General features: G+C 42.0%; 1 protein-coding gene across 1 annotated transcript in view; it reads right to left on the bottom strand.

Moving 5' to 3' along the window:
• myo10 (myosin X) overlaps positions 1–17,024 on the bottom strand; it is a 262,974-nt gene that overhangs the window by 115,482 nt on the left and 130,468 nt on the right. Inside the window, exon 4 of the mRNA XM_055867578.1 lies at positions 135–322. Within this exon, the coding sequence (XP_055723553.1) occupies positions 135–322 (188 nt within the window). The remainder of the gene's footprint in view (positions 1–134; positions 323–17,024) is intronic.

The raw sequence follows: 17,024 nt of genomic DNA, 5'->3' as shown, positions 1-17,024 counted from the left end.
TCTCTTCAAATAACCCAACATCATTTCAGTCATTTAGTGTTCCTCATAGCATATGCTTTAACCCTGAGTGACTTACAATCAGTGCATTCAAACAAAGTCAAGCAAAACAACGCCTCATAACAATCACCACTCACCTGATTAACACACACTGGTTCTGCAGTCTCTTCCATAGGGAGCGGTAACACTCGTTTGCTACGGCGTAGATGTGCGGGGAAATCTCGCCCAGGTGGTGTCGGCTGTACCTCTCCACCGCCGGCCGGTCGTACAGGTCAGGGATGGACTGGTACGGGTTCACCGCAGCTAGGATGGAGCCGATGTATGTCTGTTGTAGGGGAAGATAGAGATGGGAAAGGGACATGAAACACATGGAGAGAAATAGGGTTGATTCACAATACTGAGCCCGGGTCAAGCCCAGCCATGCTGAGCTGTACTGCGCTGGCCTGGTTACACATACATCCGCATTGCCCTGTATAGCACGGTTGCTGGAAAAAAATCTAAAAGCCATGTAGAATATGCTTTTTCATCAACAGATAGCATAATTCACATGGAATGGAATGATATTAAGGTTTTGTCTGCAACACTCCCCAGGGAATGACCGGACTTGAACAAGGGAAGTCTTGGGAGAACAGTCCTTTGTCCATGTTCCAATGTGAGAAAAAACTTTTTTTTTCAGACAGCCCAAAGGCCATAGATAACTTAACTTAAGACAAAAAAGAACAGGCCATAAAAACCTTTAACTTATTTTCCAGGGCCTTGGAAGATAACAATCGGCCATAACCTTCCGTGAGGGAAAAATAAGTAGGCCAGGTAAAGTCATTGCAAACCAACATGAACAACAACGTCATTGTGAACAGTCGGTCTGGATTTGCTTCAGAACACAACGCTAAGTTTATTTGACCTTTCCCCCTTCATTTTCTTAGGCCCACTCCAGTTTTCATGAAAACCCGCTTCATGTTTAAAAGTTCAAAGCCAAATAAACCAAAGTGCTGAAATAGAAACTTCTTCAGCCAGAGAAAAGGTATTTCGGCAGATCCCTCAGTTCTGTGGTAATGAGTAATGGATAATGAAGCATTTTGGAAGAAACACAGATACATCTGAGGGGAAAGCAACTTGACGTACTTCAATTCGGTACATACACCGATTACAGTTAACAGTGCTGATGACCCTGAGAATAAACTGGATGAGGGTGATGCAGTTGTGGTGAGAAAGCATGTTTGGGGTGCAAGTGGATGACACAAAATAAAATATTAAACGCTGAGCACACCACGCCATTTCAACGTGGAGAATTTGGTCATATTTGGTAGATACGTTGATCAATGACATTACAACCCTTTTTTCACCCACTCAAAAAGACAGCCAAACGTTTGTTGAATGCCCAATGTATTATCACTATGCTTTCAATAATCTAAAAGCACAACCAAATTCCAACGGAAAATGTAGGTCTCATTTTTGGTTTAGTTGTCACCTAAATGTGTTATCACTGCAATGTCAACCATTTCGAAGTTCAATTGGGAATACAATGCCATATATTGTATTTATTTATACAACAACTTAATGTGTTATCATTATTGGATGTCATAAGGTGAATGCACCAATTTGTAAGTCGCTCTGGATAAGAGCGTCTGCTAAATGACTTAAATGTAAATGTAAATGTTATCACTGTGATTCATCTAATAGCACTTCCAAATAACCTGGATTGCAGATGAAATTACATTAAAGTACATGGTGCATGTGATCAATGCCGTTTGAGATTCTGTGCAGATTATTATAGCAATTGTGAAGACTTCCACAGACCTGCGATCCTGAACATACACACTTTCTATGATTACATAAGAAGACATTTATTGGCACAGTAACCTCAAAATGTGGCCATGGATGTATTACTCATTTTAAGGTTAAATAAATACTGTTACATTCGTTTCTAAGACAGCCTTAACATTTTGCTATTTACTGTCTTACAAAAGTAATGTTGAATTGTGTTTGGTTGACAACATAACCAAATATCAACATTTAAAGGAGATGTATCTACTGCTCGGATAGCTAGATCTGAGCCACTGACTTAATCCTATTATTTTATTTATTTTACTTTTATTTTTGGTTGAGATGGAGACGTGAATACAACATATTATTTGTTAACTTGTCGACAATTAATACGCTATTTACCGTATCGCAAAAATGATATTGAATTGTGTTTGGTTCTCAATGCAACCAAATATCAACATATGAAGATGTTTCTTCTGCTTAGATAGCTCCATCTGTGCCACTGAGTCTTTAAATCCAGTTTGTCTATTCTTTAACTTACATTTTTGGTTGAGATTGAGACGTGAATCAAACATATTTATTATTAACTTGTAAGTTCCATTTAATATCAACCGAAGCTTGAAACCCTAGACCTACAGTGTATGTATTGACAATTTTTTGTTGAATCCTGGGCTGAAGGAAAACAATAGCTGTTGATGACTTCCCAGATGCTATATAGGCCTAAATAGCATAATTGATGATATATGGTTCCATTTCATTTGCTCTGTTGAACCTACCATTTGGAATGACTTTGACAGCGACAAGTGAATCTATTAAGTGGAGATTCCTCAACAATAATTCTCACAATACCACATTGGTTATGGTCAGTGACAATTATCAAAGCTAAACAGGGCTGGGCTTGGTTAAAACCCTGGATGGGAGACCAAAGGGATAGCTGTAGATACACTCTCTAGTCGAAGGTGCTACCCAGCCTATTGGGTATCAACATCCAGCCTATTTGGGTGGCAGGTGGCCGAGCAGTTAGAACATTGGGCCAGTAACTGAAAGGTTGCTGGTTTGAATACCTGAGTGGACAAAATTGGCCATTATGTTGGCTACCATGGCTAGAAAAAGAGATCTCAGTGACTTTGAATGAGAGGTGATTGTTTGGGCACGTTTGGCAGGAGCTTCAGTGACAAAGACTGTTCAACTTCCTGATGTTTCAAGATATGCCATGGCCGTCTTAGATTTTCCACCACCATCAACAAAACACCAAATTATAAAATGTATTGTGGAAGAATGGTGTTGTATCCCTCCAATAGAGTTCCAGACACTTGTAGAATTTACACCATGGCGCATTGAAGCTGTTTTGGTGGCTCGTTGTGGCCCAACCCCTATAAAGACACTATGTTGGGGTTTCCTTTATTTTGGCAGTTACCTGTATGTCCACATAACTAGGTTTTAGGGTTGGACCAAAATGAAGCATATTCCTAGAATAAAAAGCACTTTTAATACAGATTCTCCATTGAGAGTGCTTGTTAGTCAAGAAGTGGTCGTAAATGAATTAATCTGGGTCCGGGAAACTGGCTCTATGAGGGTTGGTTCTTCCTGGACCCAGATTAAGAATAAACCTGGATAAAAAGGTGCTACGTAGTCCAGGAGTAAAATGGATCTGTGTCCGGGAAACCGGCCCTTAGAGTTACACCGAGGCCAATTGAGAAATCCCATAGTCTTTTCAAGACCTCTCCCATAGACAGGGGTGGCAGGCAGCCTAGCAGTTAAGAGCGTTGGGCCAGTAACCGAAAGGTCGCTGGTTTGAATCCCCGAGCCGGCAAGGTGGCCTTGAGCAAGGCATTTAACCCCCAACAACAACTGCTCCCCAGATGTAAATGAAAGCTTCCCCCCAGCTCCCTGCTAACAGCACTATCTACAGTATCTTACTCCCGCAAACTGTAACAGAACTTTTAACCGAGAGTGTATGAGAAAAAAAATGGCCAGTGTAAACGCACAAATGCATTGTGGGAAAGGCAATTAAATGGCCGGGCCCATGATCGAAAGCAACTTCCTGTTCTACTGAAATCAGCGGAGCTTTGAATTATTAGATTCTTTATAAAACAAGCAGATAAATTAAAAACTCTGGATCTCCGGCTTCCTTCATCCTCACTATAAAGAGGTAAATCATGGTTGTCTCCCAAATTGCACCGTATTCCTATCCCTAGGCCCTGGTCAAAAGTAGTGCACTATATAGTGAATAGGGTGCCATTTGGAATGTATCATGATGGAAAGCTTCAAGTTCCTCGGCGTACACATCACTGACAATCTGAATTGGTCCACCCACACAGACAGTGTGGTAAAGAGGGTGCAACAGCGCCTCTTCAACCTCAAGGGGCTCAAGAAATTTGGCTTAGCCCCTAAGACCCTCAGAAGCTTTTACAAATGCACAATTGAGAGCTTCCTGTCGGGCTGAATCCCCGCATGGTACGGCAACTGCACCACCCTCAACCGCAGGGCTCTCCAGAAGGTGGAACGGTCTGCTCCAACGCATCGCCGGGGGCACACTGTCTGCCCTCCAGGTCACCTACAGCACCCAATGTCACAGGAAGGCCAAAAAGATAATCAAGGATATCAACCCCCTGATCCACAGCCTGTTCACCCCGCTATCATCCAGAGGGTGAGGTCAGTACAGGTGCATCAAAAACAGCTTCTATCGCAAAGCCATCAGACTGTTAAATAGCCCTCACTAGCCGGATACCACCCGGCTACTCAACGCTGCACCGTAGAGTCTGTCGCCCTATATGGTGGTATTCTATCATGTTGTGCTGTGGATATGTGGTGGTGTAAGGATGTTATATGATGTACTCTCGTCTCTCAATTCAGTACAAACATAGTTCACTGTTTTATCTTTTGTTTTATATGTAATGTGTGTGCTTTGGTGTGTTTGGACCCCAGAAAGAGTGGCTGCTGTCTTGGCAGTAGCTGATGGGGATCCCTAATAAATACAAATGCATAGACATAGAATCACTGGCCACTTTAATAATGGAACACTAGTCATTTTAATAATGTTTACATACTGCTTTACTCATCTCATATGTATAGTATGTATAATATTATACTGTATTTAGTCAATGCCACTCCAACAATGATCATCCTAATATTTATATTTGTATTAATTTCATTCTTTTAGATTTGTGTATTGTTATGAATTGTTAGATACTACTGCACTGTTGGAGTTAGGAACACAAGCATTTCGATACCTCTCCGGCCTCTAGGTCACCAGGCTGCTCGTTAGGACGCACACCTGTCACCAGCGGTACCCGCATAATGACACTCACCTGGACTCCATCACCTCCTTGATTACCTGCTCTATATATGTCATTCCCTTTGGCTTCTTCCCCAGTCGTCATTGTTACTGTTTCATGAGCTGTTTGTTTCTGGCTTTGTTCATTTATTAATTAAATGTATTCACTCCCTGAACTTGCTTCCCGATTCTCAGCGTACATTGTTACAGCTACTGCAATAACATCTGCTAACTATGTGTATGTGACCAATACATTTGATTTGATTTGGATTTGGTGTTTTCCGTTTTGTTTGACAGAGAGCAGATGTGAGCCATTCCCCACACACAGGGCCTACTTGGAGCTGACCAGTGTGTGTGTCAGGGAGATTAGCAGCACCGCAGATACTGGTCGTGTTCCACTGCAATGTCTGGATAGCTATTTTACCTATCAGCTAAACACATATGTTATAGCAATCTGTCAGTCGACGACAGTCGATGACTTGGCACGCAACCATTGGTTGACGTATGTAACGTCTAAGCAGTGGAACGCATGCCATCATCGACTGTGCAGTCGGGCACCAGATTGCTATAACATGTCGGTCGTGCTCCTCTGCTCAGACGTTGCTGACGCATGCCCGATCTTACAACGCCTAGATAGATATTATATGTATCAGCTAACCACATCATTTAGTATACCAGTCTGGTGCCCAACTGCACTGTTGATGACTTGGCACGCAACAATTGGTTGATGCATGCAACGTCTATCCAGTTGTTGTAAGATCTGGCAGATATCAGCAACGTCTGAGCAGAGAAACGTGCCCATTGAGATGAGTGAGATGCGAGACTTTGCTCTCACACAGTCACACAGAGCATCTGCGCATGTGCTCAGGCCCGCGCTGCTACAACGTGGTAGATATGGGACCGAAACAGTGGAGAAGTTTAGCCTCGCGCTTCACCGCTCCTGGTTGTTGAGGAAATTGACCCACTGCTAGTGATGAGGGAAAAAAATAGAAACAGTTACAAATTGGGGATATTATTTTTTATGATATACCGTATCATATTGTTTTGACAATATCGCAATTGTTGCAATAGTTGGCTGTACCTGCACAAAACTCCAGTATTTTTCCTTCATAACTGGTTCTCTATCTCTGTTTTAAATAAGGGGCCAATTTGTTTTTAGCACTTATTTCCATGACTGATTTGTTTTCTCGTGGCTCTCTCTTGTCCCTCTGCAAGCAGACATATGGTGAGCAATATGTTTGGACCACGGAATCGCAATAAAATCACAGTATTGAATCGCAATACATACACTATAGAATCGTGAGAAACGCAATACATATCGTAATGGCACCCACGTGTTGTGATATTGTATCGTGCGGTCCCTGGCAATTCCCTGCCCTACCCACTATTACCGTTTACTTTGTGCATCTTCGTTAACTCGCTGAGTCTACCTTTAAACATAACCTAACCTATGAAATGACCCATCACCATACGCAGTGGCAAGAAGTGACATCCCCAAAAACACAAACTATAGAACACATAAATGGCTCCTAGTCACCCACGCACAGGCTACTTTCTGTTCCTAACACTAACACTAAAACTAAATAATATAAAAATTAAATAAATGTTTTTTATAAAACTTTAACTAAATAAAAATGTGTAAATCAGATCTGAAAACTAACTGAAACTAAAATGAATTTCAAATAAAAATCTTAAAACCAATAGAAACCCCCAGAACAAACTATAATAACCTTGGTGTGTGTGATGGTTGATCAGAGGCTGAGCATTCAGAAGCAAAATTCCCTTCCCTCAAACATCCCCTATATAGACAAAGAGAAAGCGAGAGAGACTGAAATATATTTGACCCATATCTAAAAACTCCAAGTACAAATTTTAAGCTAAGCACAAGCAAAGAAATACCATGCAATAGTTAAGAGAATACATCTTTCTGTCTCCCACAAACTTTCCTACTGTATATACATTGGAATAACAGCTGAACACGTACTTTGCTATCTCCACTATGTAGAACCATATAGGGTTCTACTTAGTGTGTGCTAAGTACAACCATATAGGGTTCTTCGGTTTGTCTCCGTAGACGAACCTTCTGTAAATGCTTCTACTTAGAACCATCTAAGAAGGGTTCTTTGTAGAAATCTCAATAAAGGGTTCTACAAATAACCTTTTTATCCTCTAAAGGTTCTACCTAGAACCCACTATGAAGGGTTCTACTAAGAACCCTTTTATCTTTCAAGGGTTCTTCCTAGAACCCTCCATGAACAGTTCTACCAGTCTTATTTGCATATTTTTTATGACAATACATCACATATATCATAAGGCCTTTTTCACAGCCCAGTGATACCCTAACACAGTGGTCGGAAGCTCCTGGTTTACAGGCCATATCAGACCTGCAAGTCACATTATGCTGGCTTGCAAAGTGATATGTTATTCCTATTAGAATCCAGCTAGAGTGAGGATATCCAACAATTGGAACTTTTGATCACCAGCAAACCTGCATTCAGAATGACTGAAGGTTGATAATGGAGAGTACCTAAATCATCTAAACTGGAACTGGTGCAATCAGTAATGGTTGCAATAAGTCCAAATACTAACAGAGTGGATTAGGTTAGAAATATCTAAGTTGTTTATCTTTGTGCGGCATACCTTTGTGAAGCAACAAACAATTCTGAAAATCAACCCGCAATAGAGCATGCTGGGAAATATGACAATGATGGGCACTGAGTAAAAATGACACAATCACACTCCCTCTCGTTGTTAACACCAAACACTAGGGTTCTTTTACACCACTTTACAGAGTTAATTCAACTCCTGAATCAACACTACAAATGTTACACTAAACAATCAACAAGTAGGTAACACCGGCCAAGTGGCCAATTTGCTGTTTACCATACAATACACTGCTGCTTCACTCAGACTCCCTTCTCTTCTCAATAAGATCACAGAAAACACTTATTTGAAAGAAAGAAATCGTGGCAAAAATATCAACTATGTCAGTACTGTATATGTAAAATGATCAAGTGAATGGCAGATTATAGTACACATATTCCCATATAGGTACATTTATTTAAAATGCTTATTTAACCTTTATTTTGACAGGGAATACATATTGAGACCTAGGTCTCTTTTTCAAATGTGCCCTGTATAATACAATATACAAATGCACATTATACACAAAATATATATATATAGTTGAGTCATTTAGGAGATGCTCTTACCCAGAGCTACAGTAGTGAGTGCATAAATTGTTTTACTTTTTCATACTGGTCCCACGTGGGAATCAAACCCACAACCCTGGTGTTGCAATTGCCATGCCCTACCAACTGAGCCATGGAAACATTAAAACACAAAAAGACAGTCATGGTCAATTTCAAATATTCTCACATGTTAAATTGATCAGATTATTAAAACTACTGATGTTAAAGTTTATACACTGAAGTAAACACTAATGCTCAGGCACTATTTGAAAGAAAGAGAAAAAAACACAATAAAAAAAAGACTTTTCAGATTCAAAAGGATTCTATGTAGAACCTTTCTTGCCTTCCAAAGAATCCTTCATTCCTTCAATAGAACAATTTATTCAAGAACCCTTTGCCTTGTAAAGAACCCTCGTCTTCCAAAAAGGGTTCTTCAGATGAAAAATGTTTTTGGTAAAGCCCTGTCCATCCGCAAATAACTTTTTTGGAACCCTTTTTTCTAAGAGTGTACTGTTATGTCTGAGTCTCAGTGATATGTGAGTGCTTGACGAACAAAAATATTATTATACATTTTGTTGAATCTACCACAAACTATCTCTAAAGATTCTTTGTGTTGTGCAATATATAAACTCAGCAAAAAAAAACGAAACATCCTCTCACTGTCAACTGTGTTTATTTTCAGCAAACTTAACATGTGTAAATATTTGTATGAACATAAGATTCAACAACTGAGACATAAACTGAACAAGTTCCACAGACATGTGACTAACAGAAGTGGAATAATGTGTCCCTGAACAAAGGGGGGGGTCAAAATCAAAAGTAACAATCAGTCTCTAGTGTGGCCACCAGCTGCATTAAGTACTGCAGTGCATCTCCTCCTAATGGACTGCACCAGATTTGCCAGTTCTTGCTGTGAGATGTTATCCCACTCATCCACCAAGGCACCTGCAAGCTCCCAGACATTTCTGGGGGGAATGGCCCTAGCCATCACCCTCCGATCCAACAGGTCCCAGACGTGCTCAATGGGATTGAGATGCGGGCTCTTCGCTGTACATGGCAGAACACTGACATTCCTGTCTTGCAGGAAATCACGCACAGAACGAGCAGTATGGCTGGTGGCACTGTCCTGCTGGAGGGTCATGTCAGGATGAGCCTGCAGGAAGGGTACCACATGAGGGAGTAGGATGTCTTCTCTATTGCGCACAGTGTTGAGATTGCTTGCAATGACAACAAGCTCAGTCCGATGATGCTGTGACACACTGCCCCAGACAATGACGAACCCTCCACCTCCAAATCGATCCCGCTCCAGAGTACAGGCCTCGGTGTAGCGCTCAATCTGACCATCACCCCTGGTGAGACAAAACCGCAACTCGTCAATGAAGAGCACTTTTTGCCAGTCCTGTTTGGACCAGCGATGGTGGGTTTGTGTCCATAGGCGACGTTGTTGCCGCCTTACAACAGGCCTACAAGCCCTCAGTCCAGCCTCTCTCAGCCTATTGCGGACAGTCTGAGCACTGATGGAGGGATTGTGCATTCCTGGTGTAACTCAGGCAGTTGTTGTTGCCATCCTGTACCTGTCCCGCAGGTGTGCAGAGGTTGTTACACGTGGTCTGCCACTGCGAGGATGATCAGCTGTCCATCCTGTCTACCTGTAGTGCTGTCTTAGGCGTCTCACAGTACGGACATTGCAATTTATTGCCCTGGCCACATCTGCAGTCCTCATGCCTCATTGCAGCATGCCTAAGGCACTTTCACACAGATGAGCAGGGACCCTGGGCATCTTTCTTTTGGTGTTTTTCAGAGTCAGTAGAAAGGTCTCTTTAGTGTCCTACGTTTTCATAACTGTGACCTTCATTTTCTACTGTCTGTAAGCTGTCAGTGTCTTAACGACCGTTCCACAGGTGCATGTTCATTAATTATGTATGGTTCATTGAACAAGCATGGGACAGCGTGTTTAAACCCTTTACAGTGAAGATCTGTGAATTTATTTGGATTTTTACAAATTATCTTTGAAAGACAGTGTCCTGAAAAAGGGACGTTTCTTTTTTTTCTGAGTTTATATTATACAATTTAATGTATCTACCAATATCTCTGAAGTATCTGAGTCGTACCAGAGTAAGAACTGTAAACTTTCCCTTCTATCTAGTGCTAAGGCTGAGTCTTGTCATGCTAGACATAACTTTATTTACAAAAATACTGTTTACAGTATATACAACTACCTCTAATTATTTCTTAAATGTCTGTGTCACCTCAGACCCCAATGAAGCCCCGACCTAAGCTTCTACGGTGTAGATTGAAGTTGCCCCTAGTTGCTGATCTTGGGTCAGTTTTGGTTAAAGTTAGGACTAGATGAGGTGAAGCTGGGGGAAATTTTACCCCAGAGCACAGGCAGTCAAATGTGCCTCTCACTGACTGACCCACTTCTGGCTGGATGACACTTTATGCAAATACATGTGAATGGCAGTTGAGATGACAATATTTACATAGCAAATATCGGTTCTCAAACTCCAACCTGGTTTTGTGAAGTCGTTTAGACCACAATAGAGAAAGGGGCAAAAAAAGGGGCTTATAACATAAATGATCACAATGAAGTGTGCGATACGGTTCTGGTTTAACTGTAAGTGCCGGTAATGTAAACATTGCGCTGAAACACTAGAAAGTCTTAATTTTCACTGAGACGTGAGCTCTGGTCAAATGTCTTATCCGATGGTTCAACTCAAGACTGAGGATGGTTTATGGCTTAAACATAAAAGCAAAAATGTGTTTAATCCAGTGTAAGCGTAAACAATTGAATCTCCTAGTCCAGACCAATGCCATATTATCAATTTATGTGACACTCACTTAATCATATGAACGTTTACAGTAGAAGCCTTTCTTAATCTCACATTGGGCTAGAAATGCTACAGTCTAGTCTTATCTTCCCATTTTGTTCTTGAGAGCAGCAAATCACCTCACTCTTTTCACATAGCTCGAATCAACAAATCACCTCAGACTATTCCTATAGCTAGCCAACTTTTTACCACCTTTTTGTAGTTTTTATACTTAAAAAAAAATCGAATTCAATTTGTTTGATCACACCGGAGGTTGCGTTCGCCTTGATCCTGTTCCAGGTGATCCGAGCATCACGCAGAAGGATCCCTGACTTGGATCACAGGAATCGTCTGCGGAGGTTTCTCCGTTGCCCTTTTGGGGGACAGGAAGGTAATCATCTAGTCCAGCTATACTGACTAATCAGTTAGCTAATTTGGTTGAATAGTAAATCAATTGTTAGATAGCTGTGATATAGCAGGTATTAGCTAGAACCATGTAGGTGTCGCTGGCTAATCATCTGCTATACAGGTAGGCTATCCACCTGTCGTTTCACTGTGTATCAGCTCGCCCCCCCCCCCCCCCCCCCCAACAAAATCCACAATGAAAAGTATTTACCTGTCATCATCTTCAGAATAAGTAGACAACATAATAGAGAATGACTGTAGTGTATGTTGCTCTAAATTACAATAATTTCAATAAAAGCGCAACGAAAATACCTTGGTCTCCAATGAGTGAGGAGTCTATTAATTTCACTACCCAATATATAAGTACTTAAGTAGCCTACATTATTATTTCTAATTCATTATGGTAATAAAGTCTATTTAGTTTTTAGCTGATTAATCAATTAAATGTGTGTGAAGTCAGCTTTTCTGTCAATTACATTTTGTTTTTTCCCCCTCTCTCTTTCCAGGCTGAATGTCTGCATTCCGACTCTGTGACACATAGCGGTGTCTCAGGCATGACTTTCGCCTCATGAAGCAGTCTCTGATGGGGCTCATGAGACTGCTTCACCAGGAAAAAGACCATGGCACCTTGACGTCTTGATCTTTGTATACTGGCTAGCCCACGGCCTTTCATATAGGGTAGTAGGCAGCAAATGCAGTGTCCCGAAACCAACTGTATGCAGAATAGTTCACAAAAATGTTTGAAAGGCAGGAACAATTTGCAGAAAGTCATCAACTTCCCTGCTCCAGAAGATGTGGAGGACATCGGGCTGAGATTCGGGAGGTTGGCGAGGAGCGATGTGTTCAACAAGTCAGTCGGGGTCATCAATGGCTGCAACATATGCATCAAGCCACCAGCCCTGGACAAGCAGGACTACTTAAATTACAATGACACATGGGTCATAATGTTACCAAAATTTAACTGATTTTACTATATTTAACCTAGAGTACTTGGTCAGACGTATCTCACCCTGATGGTAAACAGGCCATCTGTGATGTGACAGGAAGGTTCCTGGACAACTTTGCGGGCTATGCAGGGTCAGCCCAAGACACCAGGGTCCTGAAGAATAGCACTTTCTACCTTTCAACCCACCACCTGGCTTCTTCTTGTTTTTGAACTACTTTACTGTATGTGTAATTTTTTCTACCTATTCAGTGTTGTTTATCAACAATCCGTTCATTGCTATTTTATCAAGAGTGTTTATCAACAATCAGTTCCTTGTCATTTTATCACATGCTATTAACCTGAGTGTTCATCAATAATCAGTTACTTGTCATTTATCACCCGAGTGTTCACCAATTGTTTGTGCATTACTTGATTGGTGTGTGCGACTGGTCTTATTTTCTTGTGTGTTGATATCACTTGATGTCATCTCCAATTCATACATGCCTTAATGACAATCTGATGTCTAACAGAACATAGAGGGTGTTCTTTAATGGAAGCCTCTCCAACATAATCCAGGTAGAGTCAGGCATTCCCCAGGGCAGCTGTCTAGGCTCCTTACTTTTTTCAATCTTTACTAATGACCTGCCACTGGCTCTGAGTAAAGCCTGTGTGTCTATGTATGCTGATGACTCAACACTATACATGTCAGCTACCCCAGCCAGTGAAGTCACTGCAACACTTAACAAAGAGCTGCAATCAGTTTCAGAATGGGTGGCAAGAAACAAGTTAGTCCTAAATAATTCAAAAACTAAAAGCATTGTATTTGGGACAAATCATTCACTAAACCCTAAACGTCAACGAAACCTTGTAATGAATAATGTGGACATTGAGCAAGTTGAGGAGACTAAACTGCTTGGAGTAACCCTGGATTGTAAACTGTCATGGTCAAAACATATTGATTCCACAGGAGCTAAGATGGGGAGTGGTCTGTCCATAATAAAGTGCTATTCTGCCTTCTTAACAACGCTATCAACAAGGCAGGTCCCACAGGCCCACGTTTTGTCACACCTGGACTACTGTCTAGTCGTGTGGTCAGGAGCCACAAAGAGGGACACAAAGAGGGAACAGAGCAGCACAGATGGCTCTGAAATGTACATGGAGAGTTAACATTAATAATATTCATGTCAATCTCTCATGGCTCAAAGTGGCTTCAATTATTTGAATTGAATCACAACTAATTTACTTCCAATTCATTATTTAATCCTTTCTAGTAACCAAAAAAGTGTTAAACAAATAAAAAAATGTGAGATTCTTCAAAGTAGCCACCCTTTGCCTTGACAGCTTTGCACACTCTTGGCATTCTCTCAACCAGCTTCATGAGGTAGTCACCTGGAACACATTTCAATTAACAGGTGTTAAAAGTTCATTTGTGGAATTTCTTTCCTTCTTAATGCATTTGAGCCAATCAGTTGTTTTGTGACAAGGTAGCGGTGGTATAGCCCTATTTGGTAAAAGACCAAGCCCACATTATGGTAAGAACAGCTCAAATAAGCAAAGAGAAGCGAAAGTCCATCATTATTTTAAGACATCAGTCAATTCAGTCAATTCAGTCAATTCAGTCAATTCAGAACATTTTAAGAACTTTTAAAGTTTCTTCAAGTGCAGTCGCAAAAACCATCAAGCGCTATGATGAAACTGGCTCTCATGAGGACCGCCACAGGAAAGGAAGACCCAGAGTTACCTCTGCTGCAGAGGATGAGTTCATTAGAGTTACGAGCCTCAGAAATTGAAGCCCAAAAAATGTTTTCACAGAGTTCAAGTAACAGACATCTCAACATCAACTGCTCAGAAGAGACTGCGTGAATCAGGCCTTCTTGGTCAAATTGGTGCAAAGAAACCACTACTAAAGGACACCAATAAGAAGAAGATACTTGCTTGGGCCAAGAAACACGAGCAATGGACATTAGACCGGTGGAACCGGTGGAGTCCAAATTTGAGATTTTTGGTTCCAACCACAGTGTCTTTGTGAGATGCAGAGTAGGTGAACGGATGACTCCCACCGCGAAGAATGGAGGAGAAGGTGTGATGGTGTGGGGGTGCTTTGTTGGTGACACTGTCGGTGTTTAGTTTAGAATTCACACTTAACCAGCATGGATACCACAGCATTCTGCAGCAATACACCATCCTATCTGGTTTGAGCTTAGTGGGACTATCATTTGTTTTTCAACAGGACAATTTGACTAAGAAGGAGAGTGATGGAGTGCTGCATCAGATGACCTGGCCTCCACAATCACCTGACCTCAACCAATTGAGATGGTTTGGGATGAGTTGGACCGCAGAGTGAAGGAAAAGCAGCCAACAAGTGCTCATCATATGTGGGAACTCCTTCAAGACTGTTGGAAAAGCTTTCCAGGTGAAGCTGTTTGAGAGAATGCCAAGAGCGTGGAAAGCTGTCTTCAAGGCAAAGGGCGGCTACTTTGAAGAATCAAAAATATATTTTGATTTGATTAACACTTTTTATGTTACTACATTATTCCATATGTGTTATTTCATAGTTTTGATGTCTTCACTATTATTCTACAATGTAGAAAATAGTAAAAACATAGAAAAACCCTTGAATGAGTAGATGTGTACAAACAAAAATCTAAATTTGCCCAATAACCTATTAGCACATTGCTGCTCTGCCTCTTTCTTGGCCCTGCTCTTCCCTGGCTGGTCCCCTCGCTGGTCTCCTGGCTGGCCTGCTCTGCATCTGAGGCCACAGCAGACGGCATGGTCTCTTCCCTGGCAGTGCATGAGGAAATCATATTCAGAGGCCTAATAGATTGCATTGCCTGGAAGAATGGCCACAGCTAGCCGGCATCTGTTCTTGACCCCGTGCCTAGCATGATCAGTTCCTGTAGGCAGTGCAGCATATACATAATCCTGTTATAATTGATCTCATCACTGTCCTTTACTAGACCTGCTTATCTATTCTGCTTCCTGTTCACGAGTAGAAACTCAAACAGGAAGTACCCGTGACTCGGTCCATTGTGAAATGGTCAGCAGAATCAGAGATTATGCTACAGGACTGCTTTGCTAGCGCTGATTGGAATATGTTAAGAGATTCTGCTGAATATGTTTAGAGATTCTTCCACCTCCGTCACCGGTTCATTCGAAAATGCATCGGTGACTTTGCCCCCACGGCGAGGGTTCGCTGCTTCCCCAATCAAAAGCCCTGGAATAACACTGTGGTTGACGCTAAACTAAGGACAGGGCTAGCGCACACAGAGCTATCGTAGACAAGTCCTGCTATGACCTCCACAGAGTCGTCAAACAAGCAAAAAGACAATATAGGAATAAGGTGGAATCATATTACATAGGCTCTGACGCCGGCAACGTTTGGCAGAGGCTACAGTCCATTACGGATTACAAAGGTAAAAACCCAACCGTGATCTTCCCAACGATACCTCTCTACCAGGTCGTCACCGACCCAGATGCCGCGGGGCAGAACGGTATTCCAGGGAGCGTTCTCAGAGCATGCGCAGAACAGCTGGCAGGCATATTCACATTCATTTTGAACCTCTCCTTGTCACAGTCTGTAATCCCCACATGTTTTAAAATGACTACCATCATTCCTGTCCAAGAACTCTAAGGCGCCATGCGACAGTGACTACCGCCCATTTAGCACTTACTCCTGTAATTATGATGTGCTTTGAAAGGCTGGTTATTGCTCACATTAACCCTAGCTGGTGAGGGTACGTAACATCACCTCCCCCAAGCTGACCTTCAACAGAGGGGCCCCACAGGGGTGTGTGCTTAGTCCCCTCCTGTACTCCCTGTTCTCCCACAACTGCCTGGCCACGCATGACTCCAACACTATCATCAAGTTTGCTGACGATAGTGGTAGGCCTGATCCCTGGCGACGATGAGTCAGCCTACAGAGAGGACGTCAGTGACCTGGCAGTGTGGTGCTAGAGCAACAACTTCTCCCTCAATGTCAGTATGACCAAGGAGCTGATGACCAAGGAGAAAACGGCGGGGTGAGCACGCCCATCCACATCGATGGGGCTCAAGTGGAGCATGTCGCGAGATTCAAGTTCCTTAGTGTCCAAGCCCTTAAGACTTTAAAAAATGACCTCTTGACTGGCTTCATCACTGCCTGGTATGGCAATAGCAATGCCCTTGATCACATGGTGCTGCAGAGGGTGGTGCGGACAGCCCAGTACATCACTGGGGCCGAGCTCCCTGCCATCCAGGACATCTATATCAGGAAGGCCCGGGAAATTGTTAAAGACCCAACCACCCAAGCCATAGACTATTCTCTCTGCTTCCATACAGTACTGGTGCATCAAGTATGACACCAACAGGCTCTTGAACAGTGTCTATCCCCAAGGAATATGACTGATAAATAGCTAACAAAATAGCTAAACTCAGCAAAAAAAGAAACGTCATCTCACTGTCAACTGTGTTGATTTTCAGCAAACATAACGTGTACATATTTGTATGAACATAACATGATTCAACAACTGAGACATAAACTGAACAAGTTCCACAGACATGTGACTAACAGAAATTGAATAATGTATCCCTGAACAAAGGGGGGAATCAAAATCAAAAGTAACAGTCAGTATGTGGTGTGGCCACCAGCTGCATTAAGTGCTGCAGTGCATCTC

The sequence above is a fragment of the Salvelinus fontinalis genome, chromosome 17 (assembly GCF_029448725.1).
Source record: "Salvelinus fontinalis isolate EN_2023a chromosome 17, ASM2944872v1, whole genome shotgun sequence".
In the NCBI taxonomy this organism is placed as follows: Eukaryota; Metazoa; Chordata; class Actinopteri; order Salmoniformes; family Salmonidae; genus Salvelinus; species Salvelinus fontinalis.
Note: the sequence above shows the minus strand (reverse complement) of the source record. Positions and strands in the feature narration are given on the sequence as shown.